The sequence below is a fragment of the Thunnus thynnus genome, chromosome 12 (genome assembly GCF_963924715.1).
Source record: "Thunnus thynnus chromosome 12, fThuThy2.1, whole genome shotgun sequence".
NCBI classification, from domain to species: domain Eukaryota; kingdom Metazoa; phylum Chordata; class Actinopteri; order Scombriformes; family Scombridae; genus Thunnus; species Thunnus thynnus.
In genome coordinates this window covers 6,695,823-6,713,365 of record NC_089528.1, presented here as the reverse complement: position 1 = coordinate 6,713,365, position 17,543 = coordinate 6,695,823, and the positions used below count along the sequence as shown (strand labels likewise).

At 39.3% G+C, this 17,543-nt stretch overlaps 2 protein-coding genes across 4 annotated transcripts; both read left to right on the top strand.

The window, feature by feature from the left end:
* The first annotated feature begins 269 nt into the window (after positions 1 to 269).
* LOC137193684 (serine/threonine-protein kinase pim-2-like) lies at positions 270 to 16,910 on the top strand. Of its 2 annotated transcripts, none has more exons than XM_067604999.1 (11): positions 270 to 484; positions 1,496 to 2,026; positions 2,255 to 2,349; positions 13,751 to 13,798; positions 14,097 to 14,318; positions 14,872 to 15,052; positions 15,180 to 15,353; positions 15,479 to 15,918; positions 16,041 to 16,150; positions 16,411 to 16,490; positions 16,606 to 16,910. In XM_067604999.1, the coding sequence occupies exons 1-8, from the start codon at positions 415 to 417 to the stop codon at positions 15,568 to 15,570; spliced, it is 1,413 nt and encodes a 470-aa protein (XP_067461100.1). In that variant the 5' UTR covers positions 270 to 414; the 3' UTR covers positions 15,571 to 15,918; positions 16,041 to 16,150; positions 16,411 to 16,490; positions 16,606 to 16,910. The 2 variants fall into 2 exon arrangements, with proteins under 2 accessions (XP_067461100.1, XP_067461101.1); XM_067605000.1 differs by lacking the exons at positions 13,751 to 13,798; positions 14,097 to 14,318; positions 14,872 to 15,052; ... (3 more) ...; positions 16,411 to 16,490; positions 16,606 to 16,910 and adding exons at positions 2,443 to 2,490; positions 2,765 to 2,986; positions 3,415 to 3,595; ... (3 more) ...; positions 4,899 to 4,978; positions 5,090 to 5,846.
* On the top strand, positions 9,000 to 13,656 carry LOC137193685 (secreted 45 kDa protein-like). 2 transcript variants are annotated; one of them, XM_067605003.1, is made up of 3 exons: positions 9,000 to 10,481; positions 12,819 to 13,334; positions 13,563 to 13,656. In XM_067605003.1, the coding sequence occupies exons 2-3, from the start codon at positions 12,827 to 12,829 to the stop codon at positions 13,604 to 13,606; spliced, it is 552 nt and encodes a 183-aa protein (XP_067461104.1). In that variant the 5' UTR covers positions 9,000 to 10,481; positions 12,819 to 12,826; the 3' UTR covers positions 13,607 to 13,656. The 2 variants fall into 2 exon arrangements, with proteins under 2 accessions (XP_067461104.1, XP_067461102.1); XM_067605001.1 differs by lacking the exon at positions 9,000 to 10,481 and adding an exon at positions 10,490 to 11,810.
* Positions 16,911 to 17,543: the final 633 nt, after the last annotated feature.

Genomic DNA, 17,543 nt, shown 5'->3' with positions numbered 1-17,543 from the left:
GGCCTCCATTCTACCAGAATGCCCCAAAAATAAAGACTAAATACAACATGGGGGTCAGTGGTATATGCAACAGCAACGTCCACACATTGCACGTCCACGTTGCACAAAAGCAGAGATACACTAAATGTCTCTCCAGATGAGACTTTATTCCAAATATGAAGACCAGTGGTAAATTGGGACTGTAGTTACTGTGGTAGGGGGAAACACACTCCACACAGGATGAAATTAGGCACCTTAACACAAATAAAAATATGGAATTTTGCCTGCTCTTTGACTTTGTTACTTCAGATTCTTCAGCATTATGATGTCACAGTCATGGCATCATTCCATTCCAAATGCAGTTAGTATGTTACTGTTTTTCACACTCTGATCAGTACACAGTCTTCAGTTATCTGCAGGTGCTTGTATCGTCAAATGAATCTCGTTCGAAACAGTTACGTCATGTCTTCTACGTCTACACAAAAGTTCATGACAAAAGATCGAGGTAAGTGTGAAGTTGTGGCAATCCATATGATTTATCAGGTGTGGGTATCATTTCTGATTTAGTGCCTGGAGTTGTACATAAGAGTCCTGTTGGTGAGAGTTTTATTTAAATGCTGAAAACTTATTTGTAATGTACATCTGTGCTGTAACTTGATAGAAAAAGTTTGCTGACCTGAATATAATGATATAACTATCAAATAAAATGTTTTGGTCCAAACAAGGCAATTCTGTCAGGTAACGGTCCAACATTTAGGTCCAGCTTTAGTGGAGGGTTTATAACACACTGCTGTTCAGAAAATAATGATATAAAGAGATGGGTTTTAAAATTTATTTTACAGAGATACACAGTCCCTGCTTCTCACTAGTCTAATCAAACCACCAGTAGAACTCCTATTGTAACTTATTTTCTCATCCACCATCATCATCATCTCACCAACCAAACTATGTTTAAGATGACTGATGGCCTGATGATTGTTATGTCTTAAGTTTCCTGCCTTTTATACACGAAGGAGGGAAAAAAGTCTTTGAAAACACATTTTGGTTGGCTAACTTAAAATGCACAGAATTTTTTGGTTTAATAAATACATTTTATTAAATTTGTCAAAAAAAATAATATCAATACCTCTCACTTTATGCTGCTGCAGTTTTTACATTTATGTGACGGCATTCAATTCTGACAAGATGTGTTGAATGTGTTAAAAAATAATGTTAAGTCTGATCTAGACTTTGATGGAAAAGTGACTCAGGGGCTTATTCAAACATGAGACTGACAGTTAAACTTGCCCACACATTAACTTACAAGGTGCACATCTGAGAGGGGTTGAAGTCTTGTATTTGTTTATTTACTTTGCTCTTCCCCTTATTGTCATCATCTCTTGTTCAGTACTGATATAATTATTCACCAAGTTCATTATATGTTTCTTATGTCAAAGTGCACAACCCCGACAGGTCATCATGCATATGAAGCGTGTGCAGTACAGGAAGTTGTTCACAGGGTTTTTCTCATTTGTAGAGAACAACATGGATTTCAATGTGAGGAAGAGAAAAAGGGAGGACAGTGATGTTGCACCCATGAAAAAGATCAAGGTTTGCAACATCACCTGCTCCACTGAACCCTGCAACAAGGTGCAGGAGGGTGTTAATATGAGGAAGAGGAGGGCTAGTGATGATGGAAAGATGCCCAGGAAAAAAGCAAGGCCTAGTGAAGGATCAGTGGAGAATTTCATGAAACAGTGGGGCAAGAGAGAGGCCAGTGTCGACGCAGGGACATCAGCAAAAAGGATGAGGTGTAGTGACAGCACCAGCATCACTGTGTCCAGCCCCACTGAATCCAGTGCTGATGTATCCATCTCTACTGGATCCAGCACTACTGGATCCAGTTCTACAAGATCGAGCTCTAGCTCTACTGGATCCAGCTCTAGCTCTACTGGATCCAGCTCTAGTGGATCCAGTGAGAAAGTGATCATCAGCCATATCTTTAACAACGCCTCCCTGGAAGAGCAGAAAGTCTTTGAGATGGCCTCCTCAGGAAGCACTAGCAGAGGTGGGCTGATAGAAAGAAAGTTAGAGAAAGATTAGTTTGTGTGCTGCTACTGCTGTGTAAGCTAAGTGAAGACACTCTGCCTGCACCTTCTACAAGAGATTACTTTTAGTCTGGCCTTTGTATTCAGGGTTATGGTTCATACTAAAATCAGAATTGGTTAGGAGAAGGGTTGGAAGTAAAAATGTCAGAAGAAGTAAAATAAATCTCCCTGTGTGTGTTTGTGTGTAGCTGAATTTGAGAACAAGTATGTCCAGCAAGCTCCGATCGGTTCGGGAGGCTTCGGTTCAGTGTATGCTGGCTTCCGTAAAGAAGACTCTTTACCAGTAAGTCTTACAAACACATGTTCATATACACGTTATACCATCACCACAACTTCAGAAAGTGCCAACCAAAGGACTTGTATTTCTGTCTTGCAGGTGGCTATCAAGCATGTTCCCAGGGATATGGTGAGGCGCGAACGAGTGGTGAGTGATTTTATCTAATGTCAAACACAAACTGTTGATACTAGAATTTTTCCCTGAATGTTGAACTTTTTTTTCACTGCTCTAATGTAAATGAGCAAAACAGACAAGCTATGAGTTCTGCAGCTGCTTATATTTCAATCCTTTCTCCTAAAAGTGACATTCATATGTAATCAATTTGCATTTGCAAATACACTTTATAGGTTAACAAATGCTGCCTGATTACCTCAATTGAACCTCATTTACCACTCAACATGTCTACATTTGTTTTCTTGAGGTTTGCAATGGGAAGATGTTTTACATCATTCTGGAGGTGGCCCTCATGCTCAAGACTGGAGGTCTACCAGGATCAGTTGGACAATCCGCCGCGATATCCCTTCTGGACTGGTATGCTCTTGAACATGAGTTAATCCTGGTTTTGGAAAGACCAGCCTACTCCCTGGACCTCCACAAGTACCTCCAAATCAACAGAGGCTCCCTGCCGGAACATGAGGCTAAGGTACTGAGGCTATATGGAGGATGCTCCTGTGTATGTGTGTGTAGAAAGGCAGTTCTTGGCATCCTTTAGAGCAGAGCTTACTTGATGAGAGGGTCACTCTGGCTAAAACTGCAACCAAGGTCAACACTTGATTGAATTTCATTTGACTTTTTCAGTGTTTTAGGCTACAGTCTAAAGCTTGTTTGATTTGGTTCAAACCACAACTGAAAAGTTACATTTATCACATTTGGTGTGATAGCCAGCCAGGAACATGCTAGAGAGACAACCGAGACTGACAGTTCAGCAGTGTTTAAAGTTTGCGGAAGTGTTCTGTAAATTCTTGCCCCAAAATGTTATTTTAGACATTTTTCCACCCTGCCAAGAATCTGGAGAAAATACTGCCTTACAGTCCCTCTCAACTACTGTATGTCTATGTCTCTCTATCTCAGATGATCCTGAGGCAGCTGGTGGATGCTGCCATTGACATGCACGCCAAGGGTGTCTTTCACCGGGACATCAAGTTAGAAAACACCCTGATTCAGCGCTCTTCAACTGGTGCCCCAAGACTCCGGGTGATTGATTTTGGCTGTGGCAGCTTTTCAACAAAGACATCTTTCCATTCCTTCTGTGGTATGACATCCATTAGCCAATTTTTAGAATAATAACTTTCATGTATAAAGAAAGCTTAGCCCCCTTCTCATTCTCTCTCACTTTCTGTCTTTGTCTTCCTCCATTTCTCTGTTGCTGTGTGTTCTAGGTACCCCTGCATACGCCCCTCCAGAGTGGTTTGACTGTCGCACATACTGGGCTCGTCCCACCACGGTCTGGCAGCTGGGCGCACTCTTCTATTCGTTGCTGAATGATAGAGAGTATTTTTCAACATCAGGCTTCATCCACCACCACATTAAAATTGACAGTGAGCTGTCCCAAGGTAAGACACAGTTTCATACCAGACAGTATCTTCCTCTGGAAAGCAAATATGTTTTTTTTCCCCTCACAGAGTACTGTAGCTGCCCCCTTAAACCTTGATCTCCTGCTTTTGCTCTTACTTTTTAGACTGCAAGATGTTGTTGGACATGTGTCTGGCCAGAAACCCAATGGAGCGTGCCACTCTGCAGGAGCTACAGTCCTTCCTTGCCCTCACATAATCCAGCCCTCCACCCATCTAAGCCCTCCTCTTCAATAAAAGGCCTTCAGGTTGGTTCCTCCCACCACCTCACATTGTCACAGTCAGGACAGCACCACACACACATCCACATTGCAGGAAACAGTTAGCATTGAATAATACTCTGTGATGTCTGTTCTTTGCATGGGATCCTGCTGTCACTGTTTCTCCTCCTGCTGAGATGCACTGGAGCCCACCTGACCTCCATCACTGTCTGCTGTGTGTCCTGCTGCATCCTCAGAAATGGAACATTAACACCAGGGAGGAAACTGGAAAAAACACAGCAACAACAAAAAATATGTAATCAATTTGCATTTGCAAATACTTTTTATGGGTAACCAAATACTGCCTGGATTACCTCAACTGAACCTCATTTACCACTCAACATGTATACATTTGTATTCTTTAGGTTTGCAATGGGAGGCTGTTTGACGTCATTCTCAAGTTGGCCGTTATGCTCAAGACTGCATGTCCACCAGAATCAGTTGGATAATCTGCCACGATATCCCTTCTAGACTGGTAAACTACTGTAGTTGGCAAGATAACAGCTAACATGATAGCAAGCCAGGAACATGTTAGTGTTAGTCAATCTCAATCCAGTTCTTCTGAAATACAACTGAGACTGACAGTTCAGCAGTGTTTTAAGTTTGAGGAACTGTTCTGTAAATATTTGCCCCATAATGTTATTTTAGACATTATGGGAATCTGGAGAAAGTACTGCCTTACAGTCCCTCTCAGCTACTGTATGTCTATGTCTCTCTATCTCAGATGATCCTGAGGCAGCTGGTGGATGCAGCCATTGACATGCACGCCAAGGGTGTCTTTCACTGGGACATCGAGGCCTTCAGGTTGGTTCCTCCCGCCACCCCATATTATCACTGTCAGGACAGCACCACACAATCTCCACATTGCAGGAAACAGCATTGAACAATACTCTGTGATGTCTGTTCTCTGCATAGGATCCTGCTGTCACTATTTCTCTCTCTGCTGAGATGCGCTGGAGCCCACCTGACCTCCATCACTGTCTGCTGTGTGCCCTGCTGCATCCTCGGAAATGGAACATTAATACCAGGGAGGAAACTGGAAAAGACACAGCAACAAAATGGATCATGAAGCTGTCCAGCCGCCCAGCCTTCCGTGCAGAGGGAATCTCTCCAATTTCCATACAGGCTCGGGATTTTGGGGAGTTTTTCCTCGTCCTCTTAGAGAGCTTGGACTGGGTCAAGAACTAAAGCTGATGTTCGATCTACAAATAAATCGACCTTCAGTTGACATGGTGGTGTGAATTTTAAGTAAGGCTGTGTTAGAGCACTGTGAGCGTGTTTACAAGACATTTCTTGAGTACAGAAAAAGAAATGTACTAAGCATAAGTCAGGCTAATTTAGGCTGCTAGATGATTTCTGACAAACATGTTTAAAGCTGTGATATATCTGGTTTATTTTACTCATGTAGAAACAGAAGTACATCGTGACCACTTATGGTTAAGCACATCTTGTGATGAAACATTTCCCACTTTTTTATTTCTTAAAGAATCAGCTGGAAGCTGTCTGTTTAAAACTTCAGCAAAAATGTAAGCAGCTATGATTTCACCAGCATAATAGGTATGATGACAGTAAATGATCATCTGAGAAATCCAACTGAAAGAACATCTGAAAATAAAAACTTTACATGAAAGCAAAGTCTAAAGAAAAAATAAAGTAAGTTCAATAGTGGAAACCTTCAGATGAGTATTTTGATGATGACCTACTGTTATTTAAATGTTAAAACAGATACATTTCCAAAATATAAAAACCTTAGAGCTGATATAAAAGTTCTGAAAGAGCTACTCCAGGTTTTATGACTGGCAAAGACAGACAGAGACAAGTAATCTGTCAGCCTACATTTAACTGCCTCAAATGTATAATACAGTATGTATAAATTAATACAGAGCTCCTGACATCAATGTATTTGTACAATCTGACTAGATGTATACCTTATGGACATAACACTAGAAGAAAATGTACACAAGATGATTTTCTTTAAGGTTTAAATTGATAGATAATTTAAGCAGAGCTCCAGTGTGGACAGAAAAAACATTAATAAAATATCATACATTATGTTTAACAGTCTTTAATTTAGTGAATATAATAATTGTGTACATACAGTAGATGCTGAACTTGTCATAATGTCATGAAATGACATGATGCACCAGAATTACAGGCACTCTTAATTATCTTGTCACATCCTGTAGTCTGTTTTTTGTTGGCTATTTTAAGAGTTAGTCAGAAATCACATATAAATTGGCTGAACTGCACTCTCACTAATGACTGATAATATGAAAAGTTCAAGGTGTCAGAGCCACACACACACACACACACACACACACACACACACACACACAATAAATCCATCCCTGTCTGTCACATGTCATTCAATAATCCATTACTGACAAGGGAAAAGGCTTTTTCAAATACAATTTCACAGCTGGGCCTGATTGGATATTGTTTGTTTATTAGTTTGGTCTCACGTATCACATAGTGGTAAACACACAGCCAAGAATAACTCAAAGGGTCAAGTTATGTGCAAACACACATACACAGAGAGAGAAATTATACACTGTAAACCCCAGTTTGCTCACTGTACTTAAAAGTTTATGGGGGCTTGCACACAAAACTTGTAGTTTAGGCCAGTACAGTAACATGAAAGTTCTCCTGACAGAAATTAAATGTGTCACATGACCCTCATCTGACTGGAAATTTCTGTCAGTTCAACAACTTTTTTAATCATGCATGAAATCATTTGTGTTTGTAGAGTTTGAATTTTTGTGTAATTTTAACAGGGAATATATATCTTATATAACAGCTTACTGAATGATTATTTTCTTTTTTACATAACACAAATAAAATGTGTCACATCTCAGTCATTTTATTTGCAAACAACATTTATATCTTGTAACTTTCATGTCAAATTAAACTAAAATATTTATTTTTTCAAATCCCACTTTGCTCACTCAACTCAAAAGTTTTTTGGAAATGACTTGCACACAAAACTTTCCAGTACAGTAACATGAAAGTTATGAGTACACCTGACACAATATAAATGTGTCACTGACCCAAGTCTGACCAGAGATTTCTGTCAGTTTAACACAATATTTTCAAATAAATGATGGAATAATTTGTATTTTAATCATTTTCTATGCCATGTTAAGTGGGAATATATAGCATACACAACATTTAATTTTTAGTTATTTAATGTATATATTAATTTTTAATTAATATTTAATTAACAATAATCTTCAAAGACAAAATATTGCATTGAAACAACTGTTTTACTCATGTTAATGTATGTTAAAGAATTAAGTGAACTACACATACTTTTGCTGCTATATTTCCTCATTTTTAAATGTTAATATAACTACTCCTGCTAAGGTGAATAGACTCAAAAGCTGATGTGACCCAAAACCATTCTATTTCTTTGTTTTCACATATCTTCTTCAAATTTACCCACCAAAACGTTAATGTTGACACTACTAGAAATTAAATCATCTAAAAAAACTCAAATACATTTTGGAAATGTCATTGTACTCAAAAATGAATACATCTAACATGATAATGGTGTTAGTTAGCATGACCACATTTCTCTACTAGGGAAAAGGTGTATTCTACAAAAACACTTTCAACTATGTGTCTCAGAACATTTTACTGTGAATATGAATTTCCAAGTTGTCTTACATTCTCACTGCTAACACAAAATAATATATACAGTAAGACAAATTATGAACATAAACAAGTTTAAAAGATGGCCATAAGTGTATCTTTTTTATTGTGCACATTGCAAATCCCATTATGACAGCTCAGTGAAGGATATTAAGACCAAAATTATGACTGTAACAGCTTAACACAAATGCTTGTGTGTTACGCTACTTCTGTAGTTTATAGCTCAATTTTTGAGGAAAGTGTCAATTTTTCTCCATCCACATTTAGTGAAGTATTCACGCTTTTTGAGTAACCAACCTGGACGACATACAGCAAGCTATACAATAAAAGTAGTGGATCAGGCCAACACTCAGTACTCGGCAAGACAAGGATGACCTTGACTTCACAAGAATGGAATAGCACCATGTTTACATCTTAACTTTCAGCCATGATGGAGACATTGGCAGCAGATCTCTTAATGTTTGGGCCTCGGTCTACATTGTCCTAAAAAATACGCACAAACATTTACAGTTACAACTTTGATTAAATACTCTCAATTATTATCTCACAAATCTATCAGAGTAAAGAATCCTCTGACACACCATCGTTATTAGTGATGGTTACATTATTTCATGTTACAAAAAATAATTTAACATTTGTCATAAACATAGAGCCAAATTAATGTACATGTTTTTGGGAGTTAGGTGGGAACACATTAGAGGACATTGTGGAGATCATATTTATCAATTTTCATATTTATCAATTGCTGAGCACATTTAAAGGGTTCTTCATGTCTCACTGACAGTGTACAATAAGCATGGAGGGTGTGTCTGCTCCAACAGCAGAGCAAACACCTGAGAGTACTAATGGCTGAGTGGGCATTTCCATTTGAACAGAAACCTACGTCAGGTCACATGGGAAAATAGCATTTTGACACTAAAACATACATACTTCAACCATATGGAACACTACTGAGATGATAAAAAAACCTCAAAAAAAAAAAAAAAAAAAAAAGAAAAAAGAAAAAGACCCATCATTTAATCAACAAGTATTTTTTTCTCAGTCGAATTAATGTTGATTAGCTTCAATGGTCAAAACAAACAGTAATGATGAACAATGCATTATATTAATCGTTATTGTTATATTTTAACAATAAAATAAAGTCTATAAATGGGCTAAGGGTGATGAAAATGAATCTGAACAAGTTTCAACACCCGTGCAACTATTAGCATTTGAGTCTGAGATCATAGAAGCAGTCACAAAAATGACTTAAAACACTTTCTTACACATTAAACATTAAACATACTGATGAAAAACTTCTCAAGGGGAGACTCGGATGAGAGCTGAGTCATAACAGCCGACAGACTCTCCTGATCTGTCTTAACTCAGAAGTGGCTTTCTGCTTACAGAGAAATGTGTGTGTGAGTGTGTGTTTGTGTGTGTGTTAATGTAGCATTGCGCTGAAATCTCTGTCAGATCTCACAGCAATATCCTGGTTAGGATGTCAACAGTTAACCACAGAGAATATTTTTAACAGGTTATGCATGTCGGTCTTTAGTAATTTGCACACACACTATGCTAACAGCTACATCAGATGTGTAAAACCAACTCCTACGCCAAGTGCTGCATTACAGGTTGTTTGTAGCCTTAATCTCGCTAGGCTAACGAGTGTCTAAAAGTCTGTTTATAGTGAGTGTGTTAGAGTCAGTCAGCCCTAAAAGCATTTTGTTAGTCCAGTTTAATCTGCAGCAGTTTCTGAAGGCTCGTGAAATGTGTTTTTCTGCCATGAGTCCAAAGCATCTTTGAAAAAATATTTCAAGCTGCCACATAGTCACATCATGTCACACATGATAAGGAGCTCAAAAAGACAGGTGGTCTTATAAATGCTAACTACCAGAGAAAATAATTTTGACCACTTCCAGGAGCCTGGAGAGTGTGTGACTGGTAAACTTAAAACACAACGTGTATTAATACTTATACCATACAGTGTTTAAGCTGCTTGTGCTGCTTATCACATGTTAGCTAACGTTAGCTGTTAATGTTTAACGTTACACATATATTTGCAGGAGTGGGAGAAATCTTGTGCTACTGTTTATGTCCAGCGTGATGACGGAGACACTGGGAAACATTGAGTCTGTTTATTCATTGCGTCACATGTAGTTTTAAATGAGGAATCCACAACTTTCTTTCAAGAGCACAACGGCCAGTTCAGAACAGGGCATGCCCAACTGCTAACGGCTAAGCTAAGGCTAATTCCTCATCAGCTATCTCTACTCAGCATTTTCCTCTCTAATGCACAGTCTCTGGTGAACAAAATGGATCAACTGCGACTGTGGATCACCGCTCATAAAAGGATTATGGACCGCAACTTCATGATTTTTATGGAAACGTGGCTTAACAGCAGCGTCCCCGATAGCGCCATTGAGCTAACGGGCTGCTACATCCTCAGGGCAGATACAATAGCTAATGACTCTGGTAAGACCAGAGGGGCCTGGTGGACTATGCGTTTATGTTAACAAAGCTTGGTGTACGGACAATGCCATTATACAGAGGCACTGCTCTGTTAACCGAGAATATCTCATAGTTACGTGTGGACTTTCCATCTGCCCATAGAGTTTATATCTACTGTTGTGACTGCAGCATACATCAGGATGCTAATGCTAAGCTTGCAGTGAAGGTATTGCCAACAGACTACACACCCAGTTGAAGCCAAAGCGCTCTAGCTCTTATATACTGTTGAGGGGGAGGGATTATGCTAGTAACGCCTCTACGTCATGGTGCAGCCATTTTAGACACACCCAACAAAACCAGAAACACAGAAACTGTGAAAAGCAGTTTAACAGCCTAACTCCACAATTCAGTACTACATAGTTCACAGTCTTTTCACATTTTCAGCAATTATTTACTAACATATATAATTTGTTTCAAAAGAAATCTCTGATTTTCCTTTACATGGACTTTAACAATATATGGCTTTTTGACGTTATTTATTAAAGTTGTATTGATTTAAATATTGTAACAGAAATTTAGGTTTTATTTCTACACAAAGATTTTATGTTACACAAGCAAAGAAATCGAAGTTGTACTCAACCTTTAGATTTTATGTTGCAACTTTTAGTAAACTACGTGTACTAGAAAATAAGTTAGTAAAAACACAGAAAATTGAGCCAGTTTTATATTAGGGAAGCAAAAGAAATGAGTTCAGCACAACACTGCAACTCTTGTTGTAATAATATGTTTTTGTTATGCAAAGTAAACTCAAATTATTTATTTTATTGAACATGAAATTGACCGCATAAAAACAGTTGGGTTTTTTTTGGGTTCAATCAACAAACCACCCCTCTCTCTATAACCATAGTAGTTGATAAAAACAACCACAGTGTGCACATGGATCAGACGGATCACATTCATTCATTAAAAAACACTAATCATCCATCCTAATCTACAATTGACTCAGTTGTTTAGAAATTCACTTCTTAAAATACTTAAAAGTTTGCTTGTAAGCTTTGAGATGATAGTGTTAAATACACACACATTACATAGAAAATGTGTTAAAAGGGCAAGAAAAGACAAATTAATAGCCCATTTCATTAACATGTAGGGATTTGCTCTCAGACTGATTATTATTATTTTGCTTTCGTGCACAAAAGCAGAGATACACTAAATGTCTCCCCAGATGAGACTTTATTCCAAATATGAAGACCAGTGGTAAAGTGGGACTGTAGTTACTGTGGTAGGGGGATGAAATTAGTCACCTAGACTCAAATAAAAATATGGAATTTTGCCTGCTCTTTGCCTTTGTTACTTCAGATTCTTCAGCATTATGATGTCACAGTCATGGCATCATTCCATTCCAAATGCAGTTAGTATGTTACTGTTTTTCACACTCTGATCAGTACACAGTCTTCAGTTCTCTGCAGGTGCTTGTATCGTCAAATGAATCTCGTTCGAAACAGTTACGTCATGTCTTCTACGTCTACACAAAAGTTCATGACAAAAGATCGAGGTAAGTGTGAAGTTGTGGCAATCCAGATGATTTATCAGGTGTGGGTATCATTTCTGATTTAGTGCCTCGATTTGTACATAAGAGTCCTGTTGGTGAGAGTTTTATTTAAATGCTGAAAACTTATTTGTAACGTACATCTGTGCTGTGACTTGATAGAAAAAGTTTACTGACCTGAATATAATGATATAACTATCAAATAAAAACTTTTGGTTCAAACAAGGCAATTCTGTCAGGTAACGGTCCAACATTTAGGTCCAGCTTTAGTGGAGGGTTTATAACACACTGCTGTTCAGAAAATAATGATATAAAGAGATGGGTTTTAAAACTTATTTTACAGAGATACACAGTCCCTGCTTCTCACTAGTCTAATCAAACCACCAGTAGAACTCCTATTGTAACTTACTTTCTCATCCACCATTATCATCATCCCACCAACCAAACTATGTTTAAGGTGACTGATGGTCTGATGATTGTTATTTCTTAAGTTTCCTGCCTTTTATACACGAAGGAGGGAAAAAAGTCTTTGAAAACACATTTTGGTTGGCTAACTTAAAATGCACAGAATTTTTTGGTTTAATAAATACATTTTATTAAATTTGTCACAAAAAATAATATCAATACCTCTTACTTTATGCTGCTGCAGTTTTTACATTTATGTATCAGCATTCAACTCTGACAAGATGTGTTGAATGTGTTGAAAAATGTTAAGTCTGATCTAGACTTTGATGGAAAAGTGACTCAGGGGCTTATTCAAACATGAGACTGACAGTTAAACTTGCCCACACATTAACTTACAAGGTGCACATCTGAGAGGGGTTGATGTCTTGTATTTGTTTATTTACTTTGCTCTTCCCCTTATTGTCATCACCTCTTGTTCAGTACTGATATAATTATTCACCAAGTTCATTATATGTTTCTTATGTCAAAGTGCACAACCCCGACAGGTCATCATGCATATGAAGCATGTGCAGTACAGGAAGTTGTTCACAGGGTTTTTCTCATTTGTAGAGAACAACATGGATTTCAATGTGAGGAAGAGAAAAAGGGAGGACAGTGATGTTGCAGCAACACCCATGAAAAAGATCAAGGTTTGCAACATCACCTGCTCCACTGAGCCCTGCAACAAGGTGCAGGAGAGTGTTAATATGAGGAAGAGGAGGGCTAGTGATGATGGAAAGATGCCCAGGAAAAAAGCAAGGCCTAGTGAAGGATCAGTGGAGAATTTCATGAAACAGTGGGGCAAGAGAGAGGCCAGTGTCGACGCAGGGACATCAGCAAAAAGGATGAGGTGTAGCGACAGCACCAGCATCACTGTGTCCAGCCCCACTGAATCCAGTGCTGATGTATCCATCTCTACTGGATCCAGCACTACTGGATCCAGTGCTACAAGATCCAGCTCTAGCTCTACTGGATCCAGCTCTAGTGGATCCAGTGAGAAAGTGATTATCAGCCATATCTTTAACAACGCCTCCCTGGAAGAGCAGAAAGTCTTTGAGCTGGCCTCCTCAGGAAGCACTAGCAGAGGTGGGCTGATAGAAAGAAAGTTAGAGAAAGATTAGTTTGTGTGCTGCCACTGCTGTGTAAGCTAAGTGAAGACACTCTGCCTGCACCTTCTACAAGAGATTACTTTTAGTCTGGCCTTTGTATTCACGGTTATGGTTAAGAATAAAATCACGATTGGTTAGGAGAAGGGTTGGATGTAAAAATGTCAGAGGAAGTAAAATAAATCTCTCCATGTGTGTTTGTGTGTAGCTGAATTTGAGAACAAGTATGTCCAGCAAGCTCCGATCGGTTAGGGAGGCTTCGGTTCAGTGTATGCTGGCTTCCGTAAAGAGGACTCTTTACCAGTAAGTCTTACAAACACATGTTCATATACACGTTATACCATCACCACAACTTCAGAAAGTGCCAACCAAAGGACTTGTATTTCTGTCTTGCAGGTGGCTATCAAGCATGTTCCCAGGAATATGGTGAGGCGCGAACGAGTGGTGAGTGATTTTATCTAATGTCAAACACAAACTGTTGATACTAGAATTTTTCCCTGAATGTTAAACTTTTTTTTCACTGCTCTAATGTTAATGAGCAAAACAGACAAGCTATGAGTTCTGCAGCTGCTTATATTTCATATTATATTTATATTTATATTATATCTCTTTCTCCTAAAAGTGACATTCATATGTAATCAATTTGCATTTGCAAATACACTTTATAAGTAAACAAATGCTGCCTGATTATCTCAATTGAACCTCATTTACCGCTCAACATGTCTACATTTGTTTTCTTGAGGTTTGCAATGGGAAGGTGTATTACATCATTCTGGAGGTGGCCCTCATGCTCAAGACTGGAGGTCTACCAGGATCAGTTGGACAATCCGCCGCGATATCCCTTCTGGACTGGTACGCTCTTGAACATGAGTTAATCCTGGTTTTGGAAAGACCAGCCTACTCCCTGGACCTTCACAAGTACCTCCAAATCAACAGAGGCTCCCTGCCAGAACATGAGGCTAAGGTACTGAGGCTATATGGAGGATGCTCCTGTGTATGTGTGTGTAGAAAAGCAGTTCTTGGCATCCTTTAGAGCAGAGCTTACCTGATGGGAAAGTCACTCTGGCTAAAACTGCAACCAAGGTCAACACTTGATTGAATTTCATTTGTCTTTTTCAGTAGAGTGTTTTAGGCTGCAGACTAAAGCTTGTTTGATTTGGTTCAAACCACAACTGAAAAGTTACATTTATCACATTTGGTGTGATTTGAACCACACATCCACACATCCTTGTGAAATAGGCTTTGCTAGAGAGTGGTGATGTAGGGACTACTCACAGGGCTAGTTGGTAAAATACTGTAGCTGGCAAGATAACAGCTAACATGATAGCCAGCCAGGAACATGCTAGAGAGACAACTGAGACTGACAGTTCAGCAGTGTTTAAAGTTTGCGGAAGTGTTCTGTAAATTCTTGCCCCATAATGTTATTTTAGACATTTTTCCACCCTGCCAAGAATCTGGAGAAAATATTGCCTCACAGTCCCTCTCAACTACTGTATGTCTATGTCTCTCTATCTCAGATGATCCTGAGGCAGTTGGTGGATGCTGCCATTGACATGCACGCCAAGGGTGTCTTTCACCGGGACATCAAGTTAGAAAACACCCTGATACAGCGTTCTTCAACTGGTGCCCCAAGACTCCGGGTGATTGATTTTGGCTGTGGCAGCTTCTCAACAAAGACATCTTTCCATTCCTTCTGTGGTATGACATCCATTAGCCAATTTTTAGAATAATAACTTTCATGTATAAAGAAAGCTTAGCCCCCTTCTCATTCTCTCTCACTTTCTGTCTTTGTCTTCCTCCATTTCTCTGTTGCTGTGTGTTCTAGGTACCCCTGCATACGCCCCTCCAGAGTGGTTTGACTGTCGCACATACTGGGCTCGTCCCACCACGGTCTGGCAGCTGGGCGCACTCTTCTATTCGTTGCTGAATGATAGAGAGTATTTTTCAACATCAGGCTTCATCCACCACCACATTAAAATCGACAGTGAGCTGTCCCAAGGTAAGACACAGTTTCATACCAGACAGTATCTTCTTCTGGAAAGCAAATATGTTTTTTTTCCCCTCACAGAGTACTGTAGCTGCCCCCTTAAACCTTGATCTCCTGCTTTTGCTCTTACTTTTTAGACTGCAAGATGTTGTTGGACATGTGTCTGGCCAGAAACCCAATGGAGCGTGCCACTCTGCAGGAGCTACAGTCCTTCCTTGCCCTCACATAATCCAGCCCTCCACCCATCTAAGCCCTCCTCTTCAATAAAAGGCCTTCAGGTTGGTTCCTCCCACCACCTCACATTGTCACAGTCAGGACAGCACCACACACATATCCACATTGCAGGAAACAGTTAGCATTGAATAATACTCTGTGATGTCTGTTCTTTGCATGGGATCCTGCTGTCACTGTTTCTCCTCCTGCTGAGATGCGCTGGAGCCCACCTGACCTCCATCACTGTCTGCTGTGTGTCCTGCTGCATCCTCAGAAATGGAACATTAACACCAGGGAGGAAACTGGAAAAAACACAGCAACAACAAAAATGGATCCTGTAGCCATCCAGCTGTCCAGCCTAAAAGTAACATTCATATGTAATCAATTTGCATTTGCAAATACATTGTATAGGTAACCAAATACTGCCTGGATTACGTCAATTGAACCTCATTTACCACTCAACATGCATACATTTGTATTCTTTAGGTTTGCAATGGGAGGCTGTTTGAAGTCATTCTCAAGTTGGCCCTCATGCTCAAGACTGCATGTCCACCAGAATCAGTTGGATAATCTGCCACGATATCCCTTCTAGACTGGTAAACTACTGTAGTTGGCAAGATAACAGCTAACATGATAGCAAGCCAGGAACATGCTAGTGTTAGTCAATCTCAATTCAGTTCTTCTGAAAGACAATTGAGACTGATAGTTCAGCAGTGTTTAAAGTTTGAGGAACTGTTCTGTAAATTTTTGCCCTGTAATGTTATTTTAGACACTTTTCCACCATGCCAAGAATCTGGAGAAAGTACTTCCTTACAGTCCCTCTCAGCTACTGTATGTCTATGTCTCTCTATCTCAGATGATCCTGAGGCAGCTGGTGGATGCAGCCATTGACATGCACGCCAAGGGAGTCTTTCACCGGGACATCGAGACCTTCAGGTTTGTTCCTCCCACCACAACACATTATCACTGTCAGGACAGCACCACACAATCTCCACATTGCAGGAAACAGTTAGCATTGAACAATACTCTGTGATGTCTGTTCTCTGCATAGGATCCTGCTGTCACTGTTTCTCTCTCTGCTGAGATGCGCTGGAGCCCACCTGACCTCCATCACTGTCTGCTGTGTGCCCTGCTGCATCCTCAGAAATGGAAAATTAATACCAGGGAGGAAACTGGAAAAAACACAGCAACAAAAATGGATCATGAAACTGTCCAGCTGCCCAGCCTTCCATGTGGAGGGAATCTCTCCAATTTCCATACAGGCTCAGAAGTTTTTCCTCGTCTTCTTAGAGAGCTTGGGCTGGGTCAAGAACTATAGCTGATGTTCGATCTACAAATAAATCAATCTTCAGTTGATGTGGTGGTGTGAATTTTAAGTAAGGCTGTGTTAGAACACTGTGAGCATGCTCATCTCACTTTTTATTTTTTAAAGAATCTGCTGGAAGCTGTCTGTTTAAAACTTCAGCAACAATGTAAGCAGCTATGATTTCACCAGCATAATAGGTATGATGACAGTAAATGATCATCTGAGAAATCCAACTGAAAGAACATCTGAAAATAAAAACTTTACATGAAAGCAAAGTCTAAAGAAAAAATAAAGTAAGTTCAATAGTGGAAACCTTCAGATGAGTATTTTATTTAAATGTTAAAACAGATACATTTCCAAAATATAAAAACCTTAGAGCTGATATAAAAGTTCTGAAAGAGCTACTCCAGGTTTTATGACTGGCAAAGACAGAAAGAGACAAGTAATCTGTCAGCCTACATTTAATTGCCTTAAATTTATAATACAGTATGTATAAATTAATACAGAGCTCCTGACATCAATGTATTTGCACAATCTGACTAGATGTATACCTTATGGACATAACACTAGAAGAAAAGGTACACAAGATGATTTTCTTTAAGGTTCAAATTTAAATTGAGAGAGAATTTAAGCAGAGCTCCAGCGTGGACAGAGAAAACATTAATAAAATATCATACATGTTA